This window comes from Spinacia oleracea, chromosome 3, assembly GCF_020520425.1.
Source record: "Spinacia oleracea cultivar Varoflay chromosome 3, BTI_SOV_V1, whole genome shotgun sequence".
NCBI lineage: Eukaryota > Viridiplantae > Streptophyta > Magnoliopsida > Caryophyllales > Amaranthaceae > Spinacia > Spinacia oleracea.
The window spans coordinates 21,383,974-21,407,645 of NC_079489.1; the positions used below are offsets into that span (position 1 = coordinate 21,383,974).

The window sequence follows — 23,672 nt, forward strand, 5'->3', positions numbered from 1 at the left end:
AAAAGTAATGTGGAAGCTGAACAGAAAAGGCTTGCTTCTGAACTTGAGAAGAGCATCCAAAAGCCCTACTTGAGGAAAAGTTCTCCAAAAATAAGAAGAAACCACTTATAGAATTGAAGGGGGTGAGTGTTTATTTTCTGAACATCTACTTGATGTATTTGCGTGTTGGTGTTATAAAGTGTGTTATATACTTCATTTCAGGATAAGTTGACAAAGCAAGCATTGATGGAGTTGGCTCTCAACGAGCAGCTGAGGGAGAAACAAGAAATGGAGAAAAAACTGCTGAAGTTGAGCAAGCAAATGGATTATCTTGAGAGAGCTAAGAGAGAGGAGGCAGCTCCATTAATTGAATCTGCATATCAACAACGCTTGGTTGAGGAACAGCTTCTGCATGAGCGATGAGCGTGAGCAACAGGTTGATTTAAACTCGAATTCTTTTTACGTACTTGGAACTATAGTATGTAGATACAGGGTACACCCACTATTACTCCGTACTGTTTAAAAATAAGTAAATAACTGCCCATTAGCTAACAGGTTTTCCTTTAAAAAATTAGCATGACATGAAGCAGAGTATGAGACTATTTCGTACTATTTAATTATTTGCTTCCATCTGAATTATTTCAAGTTGGATAATCGCGGGTTTAATTTGTGTGTTTGTAGGAAATTCCAAGGAAATTTGTGAGTGTTTATGGGAAAAATCTGTGGAAAGTGATATATGTAGACGATCCAAGCGGTAAGATATGGGAATTTGAATTAGTAAGAGCAAATGACAAGTATTTGGTGCAAAAGGGCTGGCCGGAATTCGTTGAGTACTACTCGTTGTCTCATGGGGACTGCATTATGTTCAAATTCAAAGGGAATCACCGATTCGACGTCGTCATTTTCAATCAAACTCAAACAGAGGTACGAGCAGAACTTACTTAATCCTAATTCGTTTTGTTTAAAATAAACTTGACTTGCTTTATATTCGCTTAACTTATGGTTGTAGACATGAAGACGGATAGCTCTTGTCCATCCTTGGCGATTAAAATGGTAAATGGAGCCGACCTTTCTCAATCACGAGTTTACTGCTGGCGTGGTTAGTGTTCGCTTAAGTAGTTCGTTAATTCTTGATTATGTACTTATTTAAAGATGCCTAGTGTTAGTTGTTACAAAATGTTTGTTGCATACATATTTCACCTACATTGCTTGTCAAGTTGTCATCTACTACGAATTAGGAATTCCAAAACAATAATTAGTGATCGATCAAGCTAATTAAGTATACTTTGGTGAATTAATTAAGCAGATTATACCTAGTGAATTTGCAAAGACATACTTGGACAAGTCACCTTGCACGCTCAAGCTTCTAACTGACAAAACTTGGGAAGTGAGCTTTACCGGTGGACGGTGGTGGTAGTAGACATGCCAAGTTGAAAGTCGGTGATATATGCATGTTTGAGTTGATCGCCTGTCAAGAGCTTAAGGTTTGCATAATTCGTGCGAGTTCAAGGGATCCTAGAAAAACCCATCAAGCCATCCAAAGTGCCAGCCAAAGCGTGTGCGAGTACTCAACCAGAAGACATTGATTCATGGCCGAAACAGCCAAGGCCAGGAAGGCCGCCGACGAGGGATCACAGAGATGCAGCTGAAGCTTATACAAGTGCTTTTGCTGGAAATCCATCGTTTTCAATCCCTATCACTTCTGGTTACATGAAATACAACATACTCGTATAATCTTATCTTATCTTATCTTATCTTTAGTTGTTTTTTTAAACTTATGTTACGTTACACTTCCTCCGATTTTTAATACTCGCAACGTTTGTAATTTCTACACTATTCACATACTCCCTCCGTCCCTTAATACTCGCACCGGTTTGATCCATGCGGAGTTTTAGACACTTAATTGACTTATTAATTTAATAGGTGTTAGTTGATAGTGAAGTTTTTTAAATATAGTTAGTGGGAAATGTGTAAGGGATGAGGAGTGGGAATGTGAATTCATTTTTAAATGATTTGTTTGTAGGGAGTAGGGGTGTAGGTGGGTTAGTAGCTACGTAAGTGTGAGAAATAATATAATATTGGTAAATGTTTCCATTTATAGAAGCTGTGCAAGTATTAAGAGACGGTCCGAAAAGAAAAGCGGTGTGAGTATTAAGGGATGGAGGGAGTAGTATACTTAGACCATTGTTGGTGATTTATACGTATTATAAAACATATATAGTCATGTGAGATCTTGTTAGATTCGTCTTAATGTGTATTTTCAAAATATTAACTTTTTATAATTTTTGCTTAAAGGGAATTAAAGATAATAATGATCAAAATTGTGCATTGACATGCGTGAAAGTGACAAACGTTGCGATGACAAATGAACGGAGAAAGTATGAATTTATTTTAGTTATAAAATGTAATTAACTGGATAACTTGTTTGTTTTTGTAGAACATACCACTCCGTTGGGTGGATACGTACATGAGAGGAAGTTATAAGCGTAATATAACGCTAAAGGGGGGGAAGAAAAGCTTGAATACCAAGTTGATTATATACCGCCACATTACAGGATCTCATTGCAAGTTAACAGGAGGGATTTCAAAGTTCTTTCATGATAACGCCATCATACAAGGAGACGTATGTGTGTTCGAGCTCGTCAACAATGTTCCAAATACCTTGAAAGTCTTGGTATTTCGCTAATGCTACCATTAATTAACCCATTACAATTTACAAATGCCGAGCTAATCGCATCATGAAATATATACTTGGTGCTTATGTTATTCAGCCTTTAATTTAGTTAGATTTGATGTTGTAATCGAATTAACTTGTTGGAATTTGGTAGCTTTGTTCTCTGTCTATTTCTAATTGTCAGTTCTTTAGACGGTCTTGAATGTTTCAACCGGAGGCCGGCTTTTTGGAACTGATTGGCTAAGTCGTTTACTCCTAATTTCGTGTCTCTTATCACTATACAGTATTTTCTGTAATGTGTGAAAGACTTGCCTAAAGCCGAGCCAATCGCATCGTGTTGTTGACATCAGGGGCGGTGCTAGTAAGGGTTCAGTGGGTTCAACTGAACCCTTACTAGCTAAACAAAAAAACTGGCAGATTTTACAAAATAAAAAAAAAGTCAAGTAATAGTAAACCCAGTTTATGACATAATCAAAAGAGGTGTTGTAGTGGTTTTTGATTTACTAACCAAACTAAAGGTCAGGGGATTGAATCCCATTCCTGTTTTTTCCGTCTTTCCCTCCTCTCTTTTTTATTTGGTTTCCTAAAACATTATATATTTTTTTATACTAATTCCTATATAAAGTTGCTTTTAAAATAAGAAAATTTGCTAAATGCAACTATAGCATCTTTTCTTCCCATTTTTTGCGTTCTAATTGTATTTTAGACTATAAATTGTGTTGTTAAATTTTTAATGTATCTTATGTACGGTATCAAAAGTACTGTTCAATATTTTATATAAAAAGATGGCTTGAGTTTGAATTTCGAACCCTTAGTACGAATTTTCTGGCATCGCCACTTGTTGTCCATCGTGAAATACTTGGTGCTTACGTTGTTCAGCAACTTGTGAAAAACTGTGTGTGTAACTTTTGGTGTATAATTTGCTAGATTGTATTTGATGCGTAACACGAAATTGTTACCCCGAGCATCTATTTTTCTCACATGCTCATACATTCAAATACTCCTACCTATCACATTTGCTTTAAATAGTTAAATTAAAATAGTTTTAGGATAATGACTTGAATTTATTAAAATAATATGTTCCTCTCTCTCTCCCTTTTTCTCTCTTCTCTTTTATCCTTTTGGGTTTTATTTTTTTTGCCGTTTAGGCCGAAAATTGTCTAATTCCGACCCTTATTCTTGTTTTTTCATTGTTTTCTCTTTATGTATTGTCTTGTTTTGTTTTTTCTGTTGGGGGTGCTCTTCAGTACCTCACTTTGACTCGCCAGAATCTGTGTTGTATATTTGAAAGAGGTTGACCTCCTTGCTTTTTGATTTGTTCCCAATTTATTCTTGGGTTGGTCCCAATTTATTTGGATTTTTCCTAGAGTTTTCTAGTTTCTTGATTCTCATCCATGGATGAGAATTTTTTTTAGGGTTTCAATAATTGGGAAGGAGATTTGGATTCATACAGGTTTAGGGTTTATCATCAACTCGTCAATCAGAACAATTCGTGCGCATATTGCGAAGGGCTCTACTTGGAAAGATGCGAAAACATCGAAAATCACTGCTCGCGTTAAGCTAGAAGCGGTGGAGTACGAGATGTGCTTTAGGATGCAGAATAATAATTGTTTTGATTGTAACAGTTATGTATTTTCTTTGAATTAATGAAATTGTTCTTCTCCGTCAAAAAAAAAATTATTAAAATAAGATGAAAGTGAGGTAATGAGTGAATTATTTATTATATGTGATTAAATGTTGGGACCACAAAAAAGAGAGAAATATTAATACTAGATTTAAAGCCCGTGCGATGCACGGTTTTTTTTCAAATTTCTTTTTTGAGATTTTTTTTTCAACTTTAAGCGATAATAAACCCAGATGAATGTATATGAGAATTAAATACGTGTAGTCTTTTAATCCCAATACTTAACTTATCGTAGGATCGATTTGATAACATTTGTAAGTTTTTTTTTATAGTTAAAATTAGATGCACTCGACTGCATAATTGTGTTTATGACATTTGAGCCTTCTAAAATGCTCTCCAATATTTGGGGTTGCTTGCATAAGGCAACTTTAAGGTCGATGCAATGATTCTATTAAAAGAAACAAAAAATATTGATGATGTTCAGGTTTACGTTCTATGTTCTTGTCCATAACCGCTTTATGTTAAACGGAGTAATTGAAGATGGAAATATGCAGTGCCTCCAAATCCCAGAATTGAACTGAGAGAGTTAATCTACTTAACTACCACGCCGGCGATTGCACCCCAACTGTTCGACAAAATGCCGAGACGAACTTTTATCACCTGCAAAACCCATGTTTACTGGGCACACCAGTCCCCAAATCAGGTATATAGGTCTTTGCCCTGTCTTAAAAATCTTGGTTTTGGACTTTTGAGTTGATTCCTATGTTATTTTTAATTTACTTTAATGGGTTTGTATCGATCTTTGTGATCAAATGATCAATTGTTAAAACATTCATGTTCATTGTTGATAGAACTGGGTTTACAGTAGCTAATGGTGATCAAATGATCAATTGTTAAAACATTCATTTTCATTGTTGATATAATTGGGTTTACAGTAGCTAATGGTGATCAAATGATCAATTGTTAAAACATTCATGTTCATTGTTGATATAACTGGGTTTACAATAGCTAATGGTGATCAAATGATCTCATTTTAATAGGGACCCAATACAAATGGGAAAGATTGAAAATCTGAAGGTAGATTTCAATGTCATGAAACTGACAGTATATAAATAACAGGACAGAACTATGCTTGATGATTGGAATGCTGATAGAATCTGTGTCCGGCCACCTCCTTCCCCTGGTTGGGATGGGTAGGAAAATTGATGCTATTGGGTTGAATCTTTATTTCTTAGAATTTGAATATAGAAGCTAACTTATCATAACACCTTGCCACAGAAAAAACAAGCACTACAGGTTCTCTTCTTGTTTTTCAGTTGTTGCTATTGGCAAAGGTGGTCCTGCAAATTTTCACCAAAATTTGATGTTGATTATAGTATAGATAATAGATGCATAGATTTGGTTGTGGTTTTGTAGGTACCCATGAGAAACTATCTCCTACTACACTGCCGAAATTTGCATATGAAGGCTTGTGAATTTATATACTTCTGCATTCCTAAACTGATGGTTAGTATAACTTAATCAGTTATTTGAGACTGATGTTGGTATTTACAGGATAATGATGGTAGCTCAACTATGATCTAGCAGAACACAAGAGTTATTTTGTGTGTCTACATCAACATCAAGATTAGCAAGCATTAACCGTTAAGGTGCAACCAGGGGCGTACAGGATGTGACTACTTTGATACCTATCACAGGTACAAATCACTCTTTCATATCTCTTGTCTTCCATTAGTTTGTTGTTATGCAATTGTGATCTATATATGCAATGTGGAATAAACAGATTACATCATTTACATGTGTATGTAGAAATCTATTTGTTGTTGCTCTTCGTGTCACTGTCATCTTCATATTCAGTTGCTAGTCTATTGACTTGTTTGGGTTTCTCTTTATCCTCCTCTAAATCCCATTTGTTTGTGTCTTCCTCTATTCCTCTTTCTTTATATTTCCAGTAAACCATCAGTTGGAAGATGCCCAAGATAATTCCAACCAAGTTAGGTGACTGCCAAACGGTCAAGATTCAAGTTAGAAGAACCAAAATGCATTTTACAAAATATGTAAAAATACTAAAGGTTCATGATATACTTTTGGTAAATATAAGTTCCTATGGGGAAAAAATAATGAACTGAAAAAGACGAGAGAGTGGCAAGTGAGATCAGGGGAGTTCACAAACCGTGATGAAAAAATCATGGCTCAGTAGTCCATAGCATCCCCAGAAGCAACTAGAAAGGAGAGTGAAGAATGACAGATAAAATGGCATGAATTCCACGCTTTTGGTTGCTATCACTTGCTTCTGCGGTAATATATCCAGGTAAGATGTTAATTCCTTGCCAAAAGGTCCCAAGATTTGTTATTTTCTGAGAAGTGCATGTCAATGATTGATAGGTAAACACGACAGATTTTGGGGCTTTACTAACATGAGAATGTATGTCAAAATATGATAGATTTTAGATTACATGATATTTTGCTACCATGCAATCATGTAGTGCTTTAACTGATAAGCATGTCTGTTAAGAACCTGTGATAATTTAAGAGAGCATGATGGGTTATGAAGACTCACCACAGCAACAAGAGGGGCACCATATAGTGCTATCGAAGTTACCAGCCCTACACTTCCAACAAATATTTTCCTTTTATGATGGTCATGCAACAGTAAGGCAGAGATTAGTGCTGTGGCTACGAATAGTGCAAGAAAAGTCATTGTTAATGCTGCAACTTTCACCTGCATCATGTCATGGAATTATTATCACAAACTCTGTGCATGACCATCTTCACTGACTTGTTTTTGAATGATAAACAAAAAAAATTCTGGCTCCTAGAAGTATCAAAAGATACCAAGGATGTTTGAAATGACTGACCTTTTCCCTTGTTGAAGTTAAGGAAAGATAGACGAGGACAAAACAGGATTCCAGTAGGACACCTAGGCCATTGACGGTGGTGAGGGAGACATTTTCCCATCCTTTGCTTACAATAGGTAAGCCGTACCAAGTGTAAAGGAGAGCGTTGAGTAGAGCAACAATGTATGGGACATATGAAAACCCTTGAGTGCTCTTCTTCTTTATGATTGTTGAAAATGTTAATCTGGGAAAACATTGAATTTTGAAGTTATTTGAGAATTTTGATAGCTTCTAATCTTGGACTAAAAGAATGAGAAAAAATATAGGTTGATGAAACAATTGGGTGGAGTTTCACAGTACATGGGTGATGCATAAAGTAACGCAGAAGCCAAGTTTCCTGCAAAAGAAAATATATAAGGTTAAACTTTTTTAGCTACTCATTTAGTTAACAGGGGTTTGAGAATAGGGATGTACCCAAAACTCCAACAGCTATCCGCAGTTTATCCCCCATGTTATCACCCTAACGATCCTGGGGGTAATGGCTGTGTGATAGTACGCTCAACAAATATTTATTGTTAATGCAGCATGATCTGTTTGGCAGCCTTTGATTGATATAAATAGCCAAAGATTGTGCTAAAGTTGTACGATATAAAAATATTGGGAGCATAAACTTCCTTTTTCAAAAATTATTCTGGTCATAATACTTTAGTATGGTAGAAAAGGAAGATGGTAATGGTGGTGGAGCAACATGTAATGAACTGTTATGTTCTGATTCTGAGTAAAAAACATACATGGCTAATAATATTGTTCATATATTTGAGTTTCCTTTACTAGAATTCCCCCTTTTTACTGTCAATGGAAATTCATATTTTCTCGTGCTCTTCTCGTAGCACTTTGGAACTAGCTGTGAGTGTGAAAATTATAGTATAATATGTTTAGAAGAAAAGTGATTACAAATTTGGGCAGTAAGATGATTGCAGGTGCCTTACAAGAAACTAGTGTGTGGTGAATTGCGATCTTTTAGCAACCAAACCAGTTTTAGCAGTTAAGGTGTAGTTGGAGAAATGACCTAAACCATTGTGGAAAGTGGAATCAATGGTAATTGGGGTAAGCTTTGTCGGAATCTTACATTTTCTGATTGTGAAGTAGTTAGGAAATAGCCTCGGCCAGTCTAGGTTTGCATATGGGTGCTGCTTGCATCTGCAACTCCCTGGAGTCCTGGACCCTGGCAACGTTAGGGACATAGGATCATACTGATTATTGTTGCTGGCATATTATTATATCTCAAAAGCATAGTTTTCTGAGGAGAAAAGCCAAATCAGTGTGATTGCCATGTATGTCAACATGTCCATGAGCTGTCCATTGTTTCTTCTAATACCAACAAACCTCTATCAATAAGAAAGCATTACATGGTTTCGCGGTGATAAGATTAGATCAATTCTAGGCATGTTTCTGTTTAATACTGCCTAGTGTGGCTATCAACATCCTGATATTGTGAATTTTATATTACTCGTATCTGTTAGGCGTAATTGGACAACTGTTTTAGGCATGCTGAAATGAAAAGTGAAGTAACTGATGATAAATACTTTTTAGAAGAGTATTCTTAATCTGATAGACTGACAGATGTTCTGCAAATTGTAGTTTGACAGGGGCGGCCAATCTGACTTGACAGTAGGCTAAACTTCTTTGAAGAAATGGTTATGTCAGACTATCTGTCAGAGTAAACACTGTAAGTCATTAGCTTTAACACTTAAGTGATGTGTGTCTGTGCGAAGAGAACCGTATTCTTTAACCATTCAAGTCTTGGCAGTTGCTTTTAAGATGAACGTATCATATGTTCTTTGAACATTCACTTTTAGCCTATCTTTTCTGCTGCATCATCGCCTCTCTTGTGCTTTTCTGTTTAAGCATTCTTGGAGATTAGACCAATCACTATCTGTGAAAAGCTAACAGAATATCGTCATGATCTGTTACATCATTGGGTCTGCACTCTGCACTATGATTCTTGCGTTTCAGAATGGTTTCTGCCTATTTGATTTATGTGTCCTAATCAACGATGATGCATTGAAATGGCTATGTTATGAAGATTGTTCTAAAGAATAACTTCTCTTTGTCCCAAGACTTTGGTGTATGAGTAACCCTTTATTCTGTTCTAATGGATTGTTGTCATCTCAACAGGGGAAGAAAATGGACTTTCTGTAAAAGCAGACAGAAATAACAAATCCTGACGTGATAATGGGTGTGGAATCCTGCAACAGCAAGTAAAAGCTTTGTGTCTACAACTTTGAATCCACATTTTAATTTTGTCGGATTCATTTGCGAAACTCGGAGCTTGGTGAAATGGTTAAATACACCGTACATAGTACACAACAAAGTGGGATCGCGATAAGGGTTTTGGTTCGTTTACTAGAGACTTCACTTGGTGTTTAAGTACAATATCTTCTGTTATGATGAGTGGAAAGCTGAACTCCACCATTTCCAGGTGAATGGAAACCACATTGACAGTTTACTCTGTTGTTTCTTTCTTTCTTTATTTCTGATGCCACTTTTTTTGTAATCTGATCTTTCTTTTTTCCCTCAATCCTGTAATTGTTCTTTTGTAGGACAAAGTGCATATATACTCCAAATAAGTGGTGATTATTAAACGCCATCATGATCTTAGTGTTAATGGTATTTTGGTATAATATTTCAGGATCTTTTTATTTTAGATTCAGGATTTTGTTGTTGTGCTGCAGTGTAGAATTATAAACTACAGTGTCTGCACCAATACAAACTTTTAGAAAAGACGGTCTTACCGGAAAGACCGCCTTGTTGTCATCTAAGAGACCACCTTTGAAAACGTGGATGCTGACGTCAGCCTTACTTTCCAAATAATTCGAAAAATATATATAGTATTTTCTCATTTATTTTTCATTTCCATTTCTCTCTCCTCACATCTCTGTAGTTTTTTCTCTCTCCTCAACCTCTCTCAAAGATTCAAACCCTAATTTCATGGCGATCTTTCTTCCTCCTCAACATCGCAAGTTCCATCGCAACATCGCAGGATCGCTCTTCCTCAGAACATGATGGCGATCTCTCTCATTGCGACCGGCCACCGCAAGATCCACCGCGGCCATTCTGATTGTCATCTCGCCGCCGCTGCTTATCGAGATTCGAGAATCGCCGCTGCCTCTTGAGGTATTTCTCCATCTCTCCCCGTTATTCTTCTTCATTTTTAGTTAGGTTTTTGATTTTTAAGATCATGTGATTTGAATGTTCGATCGAATTTTGATTGATTTGATGTTATCTGACGTTACACCACAGCGGGGAAGGTGGCGGTTGAGGCTACAACGAAGGCCGCTTAATGGATGAGACACCGTCATTTAACGTGTCGGAGAACTGGCCGGTTCCGATGAATGGCGCAGCTGCGGCGAATGTTTTTTTATCTTTCAATATCGATTTCACTTGCTATTTAAACTGGTGAGCCAAAGGACGGGGAAGAGCCTCGTTGTCGACGACGGAGTCTCCGTCTCAAGGTATCTCTCGCGTTCTCTCCTCATTTTCAATCCGTCGCTGCCACCACTTCTTGATGTGAGGCATATTTTGAGGATCTTTTAAGATTTGTCAGCATATTTCTGGTCATTCTTTTAGGATTTTTGTGTCAATTAGATTGAATTGGTTGCAATTTGGTTGTTTCTCTTCTGAATTTTATGCAATTAGTAGTTTTTGGATGTTTTAGGCTTGATGGTGTATTATGTAATCTGATTGTGGATCTGTTGAGCTTGAATTTAATCTCGATTGCGTTTTCTAGGTTTCTACTGCCTTTTCTCCTTGATTTTGCAATTTCTAATTGGATCAATTGAATTATGTTGGATTATGTTGTTCCGGATTGAAAAAATGATATTGTTTAAGCACTTGCATTATCATAATGTTGTAGTTGTCCTCCTCTCTTCTGTTGTCTTATCTGATCTTTGGATGTTGTAAATATTTTCATTTTCTCCTTTCTAGTAACTAGTTGCAGAAATTGTATATGGATTTCTTCCATTCCTTTTGCTTGACATTTAGGCAAACTTAACGGAGTGTCCAATGGATTGAAATTCAAGTCATATTACGAAACAAGTTGCTAGTTATTATTATGTGCTCACTGCAGGTGTTGGTTATTTTGTGTTGCAGTCTAGTTCAATTTGGTTTCTATTACATACACAGACTGCATGTTCCAGATAGAGGCACTGTATTGAGTTATCTAGATGTTTATATTAGTATCAAGATGGCACTGTATTGAGTTAAAATGTTTGTGTTATTATTGTTTAGATGTCATTCAAACCATTGAGTAAATTGTTTGATGTTTTCCAGCACTGCAGGAAACATAACGTCCACAACGTCCACAGGCACAGGCACAGGCACACCACTCACCACCACATGCTGCAGGAACAAAGCTGTAGAAGCAACGATTGTTGTTGGTCGATATTGTTGTTCTCCTGCGACTTTAAAGGGATGTCTCTTCGATGCCTTCACAGAGGCAAAGTTCAGAATGGCCGCCCGGGTTGCTCTGCCTCTTTGTTAATCTCCGACTACTTTTAGGGTTTAGTTAATGATCTTATGTAATAATTTTAGTTAATTTCGTATTAGTTATGTTGAACTTTGTTTTAGTTAAGAAAAAATCCATTTTAGTTAAGAAATAAAATTGTTTAGTTACATTTTTGTATTTATGTCGATTTTTATTTTAGTTATGATTTTGTTATATTTAGTTAAGGATAAATTTGTTTTATTTAAGAATTATTTTGTTTTAGTTGAGATTTTTATTTTTATTTAATATTTTCCGAGTTTTAGTTAAGATTATTTTGGTTTTAGTTACCATTTTCTTGGTTTTAGTTAGTATATTTTGATTTTTAGTTATGTGTTTTAGTTTTACAACGAAATTCAGAGTTAAACAATATTACGACTTAGTTAACCAATGTAACTAATTAGTTAAACAATATTACGACTTAGTTAAGGTACAAATTTTTAAGCAATGAAATCAATTAGTTAAACAATATTACGACTTAGTTAACCAATGTAACTAATTAGTTAAGCATTGAAACTAATAAGTTTACATATATTAAGAACGTATTTGTTAGGCTTGAAATTCAATTAGTTAAGTATTGAAACTAATTAGTCAAGCAATACGATCAATTAGTTAATCAATGAAATCAATTATTTAAGTATTTGGACCTATTAGTTAAGCATTTGAACCAATTAGTTAACACTGGAACTAATTAGTTAAGCACTGGAACCAATAAGTTTACAGGTAAAAAGAAAGTATTTGTTAAGTCTGAAATTCAATTAGTTAAGTTATTGAACCAATTAGTTAAGCCTGAAATTCTATTAGTTAAGTAATGAGACCAATTAGTTAAGCAATGGATCCAATTAGTAAAACAATGAAACGATTTAGTTAAAGCAATGCAACCAATTACTTAAATGTAAAATTCAATTAGTTAAGCCTGTAATGAATTAGTTAAGCCTAAAATTCAATTAGTTAAGCGACAGAACCAATTAGTTAAGCAATGGAACGATTTAGTTAAAGCAGCGGAACGTTTCAATTAGTAAGCAACAGAACCACTCAGTTAAGCAATGGAACTAATTAGTGAAGCATTGGAACTAATTAGTTAAACCTGAAATTTAATTAGTCAAGTAATGTAACCTATTAGTTAAGCAATGAAAGCAATTAGTTAAGCATGAAATTCAATTAGTTAAGTCTGGAATTCAATTAGTTAAAGCAATGGAACAAAATAGTTAAGAAATGTAATCAATTAGTTAAGCCTGGAATTCAATTAGTTAAAGCTATTGAACCAATAGTTAAGCAATGAAATGAATTAGTTAAAGCAATGTAACCAATTAGTTAAGCAACGAAACGAGTTAGTTAAAGCAATAAAACGGATTAGTTAAGTATTGAAACCAATTAGTTAAGCAATTGAACGAATTAGTTAAGCCTAAAAATCAATTATTTATACAATTGGACGATTAAGTTAAAGCAATGGAACAAATTAGTTAAGAAATGTAATCAATTAGTTAAGCATGAAATTCAATTAGTTAAAGCTATTGAACCAATAGTTAAGCAATGAAATGAATTAGTTAAAGCAATGTAACCAATTAGTTAAGCAATGAAACGAGTTAGTTAAAGCAATAAAACAGATTAGTTAAGCATTGAGACCAATTAGTTAAGCAATTGAACGAATTAGTTAAGCCTAAAATTCAATTATTTATGCAATTGGACAATTTAGTTAAAGCAATGGAACAAATTAGTTAAGCAATGTAATCAATTAGTTAAGCCTGAAATTCAATTAGTTAAGCTATTGAACCAATAGTTAAGCGATGAAATGAATTAGTTAAGGCAATGTAACGAATTATTGTAAGCAATGAAACCAATTAGTTAAGAAATTGAACGAATTAGTTATGCAATTGAACGCTTTAGTTACAATGAAACAAATTAGTTAACCAATGTAATCAATTAGTTAAGCGTGAAATTCAATTAGTTAAGCTATTGAACCAATAGTTAAGCAATGAAATGAATCAGTTAAAGCAATGTTAACCAATTAGGTAAGCAATGAAACGAGTTAGTTATAGCAATGAAACAGATTAGTTAAATCAATGAAACGAATTAGTTAAATCAATTAAACGGATTAGTTAAGCATTGAAACCAATTAGTTAAGCTTGAAATTTAATTAGTTAAGTATTTAAATTAATTAGCTAAGAACTGAAACTAATTAAGTAAGCATTGATTTTAGAGATTTGCAATGATTAAACACCGATAGTTGTGTTTCATGACCAAATAATTAAAAACAGACTCAAATATGCTTGCAGATCCGAAAATGTGCCAAAACATTAACAAAAAGTCACAAGAAATAGCATAGAACCAATATTTTTTTTTACTAAAACCATTTCATAACTAAATATAACCATTTCATTACTAAATGTTTTAACTTATAACTAAAACCATACAATCTTTTACTAAAAGCATGAATAACTCATTGAAGAATGCCCCCTAAACTCGAATTCATCAGCCTGCAGTGACATTTCCTTCAACTTCTTTTGCTATGTTTCTCCTCTCCCGCGCTCATCTTCCTCCATAAGATCTCTCGAAGCCTTCCCACCACCGTCTTCCTAGCAGAACCAGCCGCATCTCCACCACCGTCACCGCAATCTCTTGTCATGAAATCAAACATCGAAAATGTCAACCAAACAAATCAAAAACTTAAATCGCAAATATCAACAAAATTAAAAGAAAAAAATCGAAAAATCAAAAACCTAAAAACCGGTGGAGACGATGAGGCTAGAGACAGTCTGAATCCATGGTCGTGAATCTTCCAGCGGCGGCGAAGAGGAGAAATCGAGGATATTGAAGAAGGAGAAGAGATAATGAAGGTGGCTAGGGTTTCTGAGGGGGCGACGACGAGGAGGTGACGACGAGGAGGCGACGACGACAGTGAGGAGGCTAGGGTTTTGGAGGGACGGCGACGAGGAGGTGACGACGACGGTGAGGAGGCTAGGGTTTTGGAGGGACGGCGACGAAGAGGTGGTGAGGTGTCTGAGTTTTGGAGGAGAGAAGGAGAGAGATACAGAGATTTTGGGAGGAGAGAGAAAGATGTTAAGAAGAGAAAAGCGGAAAGTGAGAACCCGGTAGAAAAGAACTCAATTTATACCGCGCGTGTGTCTACGCGCGCGTGGTTATCCCACCCGTCTTTCCTACACGCGCCTGTAAGGCGGTCTTACCGAAAAGCTTCTGCTGCACCAAAAGCTACTTATCTACAGTTTATTTTATTATGTTTGGGGACTTTGCCCCTTGATAATGGAGTTATATGCTATCAACTGTGTTAACATCTTATTAGTGTGACCAATGGCGGAGCCAGGATTTTACCTTGGGGGGCGGTTGTTCCCGTACAGGTGACGTCGAAAAAAAATTGCTTTAACTAAATACTTAATTAATTTAATTATATATTATTAAATACGAAGTAAAGTTATAATAAGAACTTATAAATATGTAAAATCAGTGGTAGAGTTAAATATAATGACATAAAATATGAGATCTAGAAACATGGGTAAAATCAAAAATAAAGATTCAACCCCCCAAAAAAACCCATTTTGCTCGTAGTAGGAGTCGAACACCAAGCCTGTTTAACAAATTCACAATACTTCATTACACCTCGAACCTCACACCTATGCTTCATTACACTTGAACCTCGCACCTATGCTTCAATACACCTCACTGACAACCACTGGGGCAAAATAAATTCACTGTCCAATGTATACATTTTAATATATAACATTTTATTTTTCATCTTTAGGGGGGTGTCTGCCCCTACCACCTACCAGCCCCCCTGTCTCCGCTACTGAATGTCACACGCTAATTTTCCATTTTATTTAATGTTATCTTATTTCAGAACCTTCTTACTTACACTATTTGTCCATTCGAACTCTCGCTCATTTCACTCACTAGTCACAATCTTTCCTTTCTCTCACAAGCCATATACATCCAATATCCTCCGCCACCTTACTACCCCCTCACTCACAAGTCACAATCCTTTCCCTTCTTTCTCTCATAAGTCATATACATATATTATCCTCTACCAACTTAGAGAGCGTTCTCTTCACCTTAAAAGTAAATAAATAATAAGTTTCAAGTCTAATAAGTTCAGATAAGTTGTCATAAGGTCCTATCAGGTCAATAAGTTTCAATCAAGTCCTATAAGTCAACTCTCTCTTTTCCAGTTTTCTCTGTTACAATCAGGTTTGATCAAGTTCTTTCAGGTCAAGCAGGTTTAATCAGTTCCAATAAGTTCAGATTTCATTCTGTGTAGAGCATGAGACCCTTAATACGACTCTGAAAGCATTTTTGGACAAAATGAGAAGCCTAAGGATATCGAAACAAGGGCTAAAAATGCAGTCAGATTCTGATGCACATTCATTTTTGTGATATCAACGGTAATTGATGACAATGAGCACTGGTTTAGAATGATAATGCTCAAATTCGAGTTTGAAACCCTATGATCACATTAGAATACCATCACATACTCTGTACGAAGTACACATCAATCGAAAATGAAAGATTTCATGCGTAAAATTTAGAATTTGAAATAAATTGTTGAATGCTAGTATAAATCACTGATTCTGTATAGTACAGGGTAAAAGATAATGTCATCTATCAGCTTGATACAAAGGAAGTTAAAAGTTCCTGAAGAAAATTACAAGTGATATTTACTTTTGAAGGAAAGGATAATATATGCAACATCCAATCCTCCTAGCCTATAACATTAGGGTATAAGTATAACATATCTATGCTTTATACGTAGTATTATTAATAAACGCTATATATGATACAGAATAATGAGTAGTATCACAGTAAATGAGACGGTAAGAGTGTGAATGGACGTATCATATATATGTACCGTGAATGATGAAAGCATCTCGTGCCAATTTGATTCAGGATATGTGACGCTGAAGATAATCCACTCGAGTTGGATGCTTAAGCTTCATTAACGCCTTCATTTTGTGTTTCCTGACCATTTCTCTTGAAATGCTGAGGTTTCCAGCGATTTCTCCAAGTGTTCTATCTCCTTTACCATCAAGACCATATCTTTGCCGGATTACCAAGCTTTCTTTCGGCTTCAAAGAGTCAAGCTGTCAAGGAATGGTAAAAAAGTTATTCTCAAACTTACATTTTATTATGAACTCTGTCCATATGAGTGGTTCTATGGCCACGACCAATTATAAAATGACGTGTAACGAAGTTGGGATGTTAAAATCTTATAACATGACATGTAAGAATGAAGTGTAAAAGTTCCTAATCATTTCAGGTAAATCCTGTTATATTTTGCTTAATCCCAATAAACCCACAATCTATTATACTGAGAAGTTTCAAAAATAATATTTTGATGAAAAATTATCAAGGTTGGGGGATGAAAAACAGTACTTACAACATCATCGATTGCAAGTCTAATTATAAAATGACGTCTAACAAAGTTGGGACGTTGAATCTTTAACATGCAGGGCGGTTCTTGGGGTGTGCGGGGGCAAGTGGGCAACAAATTTCAGATACAATATTAAGTGGGCAACAAGTTTCCTAAGTATTAACAAAAACAAAATTGAAGTACTGGTTAAGGTGTTGTTACGTACTCCCTCCGTCCTATTTTTATAGTCCTGCTTCTATTTTGGGCGTCCCAAAATTTTTGTTTCAATTTTTGGCCATTAAGTTTTCCACTTTCTCATGTACTATTAATTAAAAATGCATTGAAAACCAACGAAACTTCCACTATGTACTATATTTCCTTTTCCATGTAATATATTCCAGTTTCTCATACAAATCAATCATCAATGTACTATATTCTAATTTCCTATGTATTATATTCCACTTTTCTTAAAACCTGTGTTTTTAGTCAAACAATACTATAAATATGGGACGGAGGGAGTAATACCCAAGGTCATGGGTTCGTTCATGTAATAGTGAAGTGCAAGTGTGCAACAGCTCCTAACTAATTCAGGTGAATCCTGTTATATTCTCCCTAATCCCAACAAGTCCTCAATATGTTATACTAAGAAGTCACGAAAACAATATTGTGATGAAAAATTATCAAAGCCGCGGGATGAAAAACAGTACTTACAACATCGTCGATTGCAAGTCTAAGAAGGGCTGGTTGCCTCTGCTTGTCACTTCCAACACCATCTTCATCAGTAATCCCTTTGATAAACTCCTCTTGTGTGACTTTATGCCTAGAATGTAAGGAAACAACAGAATTTGAAGCTCTCATCACCACTTTATATCTTTCAGGAGAGATTCCAACCCTTTCCATTATCTCTTCTTCTGTAGGCATTCTTTTAAGCTCGAACATCAATTCTAGTTTGGCCTTTTGAATTTCCACCCTGACCTGCATGCAGTTGTTAATCAAAAATCTTGAAGGATTTTGAAGAAGTTGTTGAATTTGTGAACAAGGTTATCAATCTCGCGATTCTACTTTGAATCGGAAGGGAATTTTACGATTCTACGAACAAGTATAATCAAGATTTTATTCTCAAAATTCATTTGCAGTGCTTATATTATAGGTGAAAAACATAATCATTGAAATATATAGTTGTTTAATAGCTAATTAAGCAATAATTGACAATATTTATCTATTAATAACTTTCTCAACATGATTTAAATTTACGAGGTTTTGCTAGTAAAAAAAACGTGTAGAATCGTAAAACGAATCGTTGACCATATTTGTATCGTAGAATCTTTCTACGATTTGAATCGCGATTTTAATAACCATGTTTGTGAATGAGTGCGAAACGATTTCAAAAACTTTGGGCGCACATGGTTAGGCAAGAAATTCGGTGCATAGTAAGGATAGAAAGGAGTCGTAGTTATTGTTCTAAAGCGGTAAATAATGATGGAATATGCGCCGTGGTTCAAAACCTAGGTTGCCGAGAACAAAACTATGGCAAGTGGAAAAAATATGTAGAGGTTATCAAAGAAGTAAACATACCGATTCAAGACCGAAGGGGACACGAGTAAAGCTTGAAACGGTCATTGAACGAATGATGGCATGCCTTATCCAGAAAAGAGCATAAGTAGACAGCTGAAATTTTCTCCTTGGTTCAAAGCGATCAATAGCAGTAATCAGACCCTTCACTCCTGCTTGGCATAGGTCTTGAAAATTTGGTGCATTTGTAAAATCTTGGAAATATTTGTTCATCACAAACAATACTAGCCTCAGGTTGTGCTGCAAAAGCATGATTATTCAGTAAGTAACATTATTCTCAGTTACAGTATATAAAAACCTCAGAAAGTTTAAAAACCTCGAAATGTCATGAACATGCTTGAAGGAGAGGCTTTGAACATCTTATGAACATAATGCTAAATGTTTTCAATAAATGGAGGGAAAAACATAGTTTTCAACAGCTTGAAATGTCAGGAACAGGTCTGAACTTTAAAGTAGAACGATAAGTTCATTAAACTTGTACACATATTTTCTAGAAATGTTCTGAACATTCCATAATCATCAAAAGTTCAAAACAAAAATGAAATTCACCTTAATCAACTTGTTTCTTGCAGCATAACCAACCCCTACGTGTCTTCTTACTTCAACTACAGTCATATTCATTGCCTCTCCTAATTCATTAGCTGCTGTTTCTCTTCCCAGTTCTGTCCTCAGGTTCTCCTTTACTTGATTAAGGGCCTACAATTACGAAGAAAAATATACCATTAATTGACAAAGCTGCATGCAGATATCATCTGAAAAGGAAAAGAGACACCAAAAGGCACAATATTTCATTTAAAAGCTACTAACGGCCCGTTTTAACTAGCCATATATGGCGTCAATGGGAATGAATTTGTATGTAAATTTGTAAGGAAAATCAATATTCATTCCCCAGGTAATGCTAGTTCACTCAAAATTATCTCTTTTTTCTTCATAAATTTTTCATTATCATTCATTACCATACAGGGAGTGGTATTGGGTGAGAATGCAAATCTATGAAGAAAAACACCAAAATTGAGATAAGGTTTTACTACCTTCATTGGTTCCATCAACTTAAACAACCAAGTGTGTTCAGAAGAAGGAAGAACTGGCGGTATCTTCATCTTCTTCCAATCCAAGCTTGACAAATCAGTTGAAGCAGAGTATTCTCTTACAAGCTCATCAATCTTCTCATCTTCATTCTTAATCACTTTCTTCTTTTGAGCTAGAGGAACTGCCTTCTCTTCCTTACTTTCCTTGCTATTCTTCAATTCAATTCTCTTTGCAAGGCTCAACCGTTTAGCTTTCCTGTTCCTGTTCCTCACCACACTACTGTCACCCTCTTTTTCCCGTTCCTCATCGACTTCCGTACTCTTCCTTCTTCTTCCCCGTCTTTCTTTTACCACGTGATCGATGATCTCAGCATCCAAAACATCAGTCGCAGGACTCAGCTTGAAAATGCTTTCAAGTTTAGCAGCAGCTTCATTAAGATCTATTTCAGCAGCATATGGAGAAGCTTCAGCTATGCTGGTTGTGGTGGCACGTAGTCTTTTCACAGGCTTTGTGACTGATCTTAATCTTTTTGTGTTCTCTTTCTTCGTTTCTGCGTGTAAACGTCTAGGTTCACTTACTGCAACTAAGGCTGTCTTTTTGTTTTTGTCCACTTTGAACCCTAGAATTAAGGGTCCATTGGAACTAGATTGCTGAGCTGTTGATCTTCTGCTTAATCCTAATGATGCTCGAGAAGCTGATATTGAAATGGTCACAACTCCCATACCAACTGTGTATTTCAGAAGTTTGGCGTGGAAGAAATCCTGCAAGTTATGAGCAGAAGCTAGAATGAGACCATGTTCAAATACAGGAACATGTACAATTTCTATGTCACTTACAATGTGCGGATTCTGTAGTTGTTTGGTTGACATGTTCCAATACAGGAACGCGTACACTTTTTTGACAAAGACACAAGACGTGGAATTTTTTAGGGAGAATGTCTAACTAGATGATTGGAATTTTTATGTGGAAGTTCTATTTCGAGTACTTCCTACGGTCAAACACACAACTTATAGGTACTTTATTAAAACATTATCATATACAACACCTAACAATTTGGCCACTACACAAGGTAGCTTTATTGAAACGTTATCATATACAATTTCTACACAATCCAACCCCAAAACACAAGTTTCCTAAATACTTGGGAATCCTAAAAAATTACTCCGTATCATATAAACTATACAATATATATTGTCTCAAACTATCAATACACTTCCTAATACGAGTAATAAGAAAACACAATATGTTCCCAAGAGGTAGGAGTCTTGCAATTTCTTAAGAAGAATAACTTCCTACATCATTCCAAATGGTCAATAGTATGTCCTAGGCAAAAGAAAGCTCTTGTGCTAGTTAAACCAACCTAGTTGAGAAGCACAACACTTGATTTACACAAAATGTTTCTAAATCTAATCAAAGATATTACTCAATGATCCAAATGAAAATAGCAAGAACAATTTCCTACTTGATTCCTACTCATATGACAAATCACAACTACATGAAATCATTCTCCAAAATTAACAACAAACAAATTTACGAGCTAATCGACAAATATCACCTCCCCCGCCTCGAATATCTCTTTGATCAATATGCAAAATGCACTCCACAGATTCATAACCCTAGGCTCCTTCCTTTAACTCTTTAATTAAGGAATTCAAAAATCATAGTTGCATTGTCTAGGATCAACACAAATGCAAACTCAAGCAACAATTTCAAAAGTCAATCTTCACTAATGGACCATTAACAATATCAATTTTAGCCAATCTCCACCCATACCAACAACAATCAACCGCGAAATTCCGATAAAACTCAAGTAACAATCATAGTTGCATACTTGCATTATCTAGGATCAACGTTCAACAAAAATGCAAACTCAAGCAACCATTTCAAAAGCCAATCTTCACTAGTGGAAACAATCTCAATTTTAGTCAATCCACCCATACCAACAACAATCAACCGCGAAATTCCAATAAAAATGATCAATTGACTATGATCATAACCTAATTGATTTTACTTGCAACTTACAACATTCTATAACCACAATAATAATTCAAATAAAATTTTACATTTTCACTAATAATGTTTTGTACCTCGTTCTAATCTCCACTCTTACCCTATTCAGTAATTCACTAATTCTCTGCAATGAAAACCCAAGAACAAAATAAAATAACAAAAATTTATGCCAAACTACTCAAACAAAAAATAATCAACACGATCATGTAATAATCCGCTAAATTTTTATTAGAGTAAAATTTCGACAATTCCTTAAAATTGATAAAGAGCAGAGTATTTGATCACCAGGAAACTTAAACCAAAAACAAATTTACAAAAAAATTAAAAAGAACTTACCCAAAATGGAAAGTTATGGAGTACTCAAAATTGGAGATTATGGCGGAAACCCAGAAGCAAGAATGTGTTGTTTTAGTTAGATCAAAGGAAATGGGCAGTAGTGAAATGAAGAAGGCAACTTGACTCTTCGTACTAAAATAAAATTAAAATAATTATTTGAAAAAAAAAGAACCCAGAAAATATATACTGAATTTTTGGGAAATTATGAGAACCACAAACTGGGAAGAGAGAGAAGGAGCAAGAATCGAGTGACAATTCGGCAGGGGATTCATAGTTTTCCAACTGGAGTTTTGGTGACGTGGAGGCAGTGGCGGACCCAGGAAATTATAAATGGAGGTCCAAAATTTTCTTCTTTTTTTTGTCTTTCCTTATGCAATCCTTCTATTTTTCCCCTTTTTTTTTGTAAGTATTTATTTATATATTAATCAAACTGTAAAAACAAAGGCTAAAAACAAACAAAGACACCTTGGAGAAGGCTCCCTAGGCTAAGAATCCAAACACTAGACACCGAACTCCAAACCTTGGACTCTGAACTATTTTGCCCCTTTTATTAAGGGGAAATAGTCAAATAGGTAACATTAGGTAGTAAATTTTATTAATAACCATAATAAAATCATGCAGTGAAGATTTAAGAATTTGTGTGTGGGCTTAACAGCAATAGAAATTAATATATTAGTCTAAGAATAATTTACAACGATTCATCTCAAAGGGAAAAAAAAAATATTACAAGTGTATACAACGAGTTTTTATATGTCAAAAGAAATTTAATTTATTACAATTATATTGCCAAGTTGGAAAAAAGAATGACAAAACTACACTATTTTTTTAAAAAAGTTGCATCTTTTTAATGCTTATAGAGTTATAGGGCATATTGTTGTCAAATAATTAGACCCCTAAAAAATTTAATGAAATTAAACAATTATAAAATATAAAATACAGTACTAACATCTTATTACAAGAAAAAAAAAAAGAGCAAGAAAGAAAAAATGAAGACATCAGACAATGCTAAAGGAAAAAAATAAAGACATACTTTAGAATGCAAGAAACCTTGAAAATGAATGGTCATGGGTACAAAAAAAAAAAAAAACTAAAAAAGCTTTGATGAATGCGGGTATCAGGGATCGAACACAACCCCTCCGCGTTCAAAAAGTAGCCTCTGCAAGGACATTTACCATTGAGCTACACCAATACATCATTGTTCTAAACGGACATTAAATAGATATATACTAATAAACAGTTTTCCAGATTTTCTTAATTTTTCTTTTTCCGGAAAAATGGGGGTCCCTTTGGTCCCCTCGAAGTACATGTAGGTCCGCCCCTGCGTGGAGGCAGTTCATGTAACCATCTTGCTTGGTTGCGAAATAAAACAATTTTGAACAAACTTATTTCTATGTTTTGAATTTTTGATGAACGATTTAGAACGATTGTCACGTCATAGAAAATCATAAATTACTCACAAGATTTAATTAAAGGCTACTAAAAAGATGTATATACAGGCTTAAAATTTATTCCATGTCGACGCATTGCATTTCCAGAGTCTTGATTAAGATAATATTTATTTGACTTAAGTTTTAACATTAGTATAAGTATATTAATAGATTATTTTAGTTCATTTTGGTTGATTAGGCAATCTACTGACGATAAATGTATGTGTGTAGCGGACTAGTGGTGAATCTAGAACAATATATTAGTGAGTACAAAATATTATT

At 35.0% G+C, this 23,672-nt stretch overlaps 1 protein-coding gene and 1 long non-coding RNA gene across 11 annotated transcripts; one reads left to right on the forward strand and one right to left on the reverse strand.

Moving 5' to 3' along the window:
* Window positions 1-205: 205 nt before the first annotated feature.
* Window positions 206-11,927, forward strand: LOC110791965 (uncharacterized). 10 transcript variants are annotated; one of them, XR_008930158.1, is made up of 10 exons: window positions 206-415; window positions 661-903; window positions 989-1,078; window positions 1,286-4,980; window positions 5,832-6,588; window positions 8,756-8,843; window positions 9,293-9,596; window positions 9,718-10,291; window positions 10,418-10,629; window positions 11,447-11,927. It is a non-coding gene; the product is annotated as an uncharacterized lncRNA (long non-coding RNA). The 10 variants fall into 10 exon arrangements; XR_008930152.1 differs by having other exon boundaries at window positions 5,832-5,974; window positions 6,230-6,588; window positions 9,293-10,291; XR_008930155.1 differs by having other exon boundaries at window positions 5,674-6,588; window positions 9,293-10,291.
* A 4,270-nt stretch (window positions 11,928-16,197) lies between these two features.
* LOC130470227 (RNA polymerase sigma factor sigE, chloroplastic/mitochondrial) lies at window positions 16,198-22,233 on the reverse strand. Its single transcript, XM_056839886.1, has 6 exons — window positions 21,964-22,233; window positions 19,620-20,378; window positions 19,138-19,284; window positions 18,592-18,828; window positions 17,728-17,991; window positions 16,198-16,747 (listed from the first exon to the last, which is right to left on the reverse strand). Exons 2-6 carry the CDS (start codon window positions 20,337-20,339, stop codon window positions 16,550-16,552), a joined length of 1,566 nt encoding a protein of 521 aa, XP_056695864.1. The 5' UTR covers window positions 20,340-20,378; window positions 21,964-22,233; the 3' UTR covers window positions 16,198-16,549.
* Window positions 22,234-23,672: the final 1,439 nt, after the last annotated feature.

What these genes read in the sequence shown, in the direction of transcription:
- LOC130470227 (XM_056839886.1), bottom strand. Translation starts at nt 20,339, where the DNA reads ATGGGAGTTGTGACCATTTCAATATCAGCTTCTCGAGCATCATTAGGA. An exon ending in AGTTGATGGAACCAATGAAG is followed by an intron (nt 19,285 to 19,619) that starts GTAGTAAAACCT and finishes TCGTAATTGTAG; the next exon opens with GCCCTTAATCAAGTAAAGGA. An exon ending in GACTTGCAATCGACGATGTT is followed by an intron (nt 16,748 to 17,727) that starts GTAAGTACTGTT and finishes ATTCCTTGACAG; the next exon opens with CTTGACTCTTTGAAGCCGAA.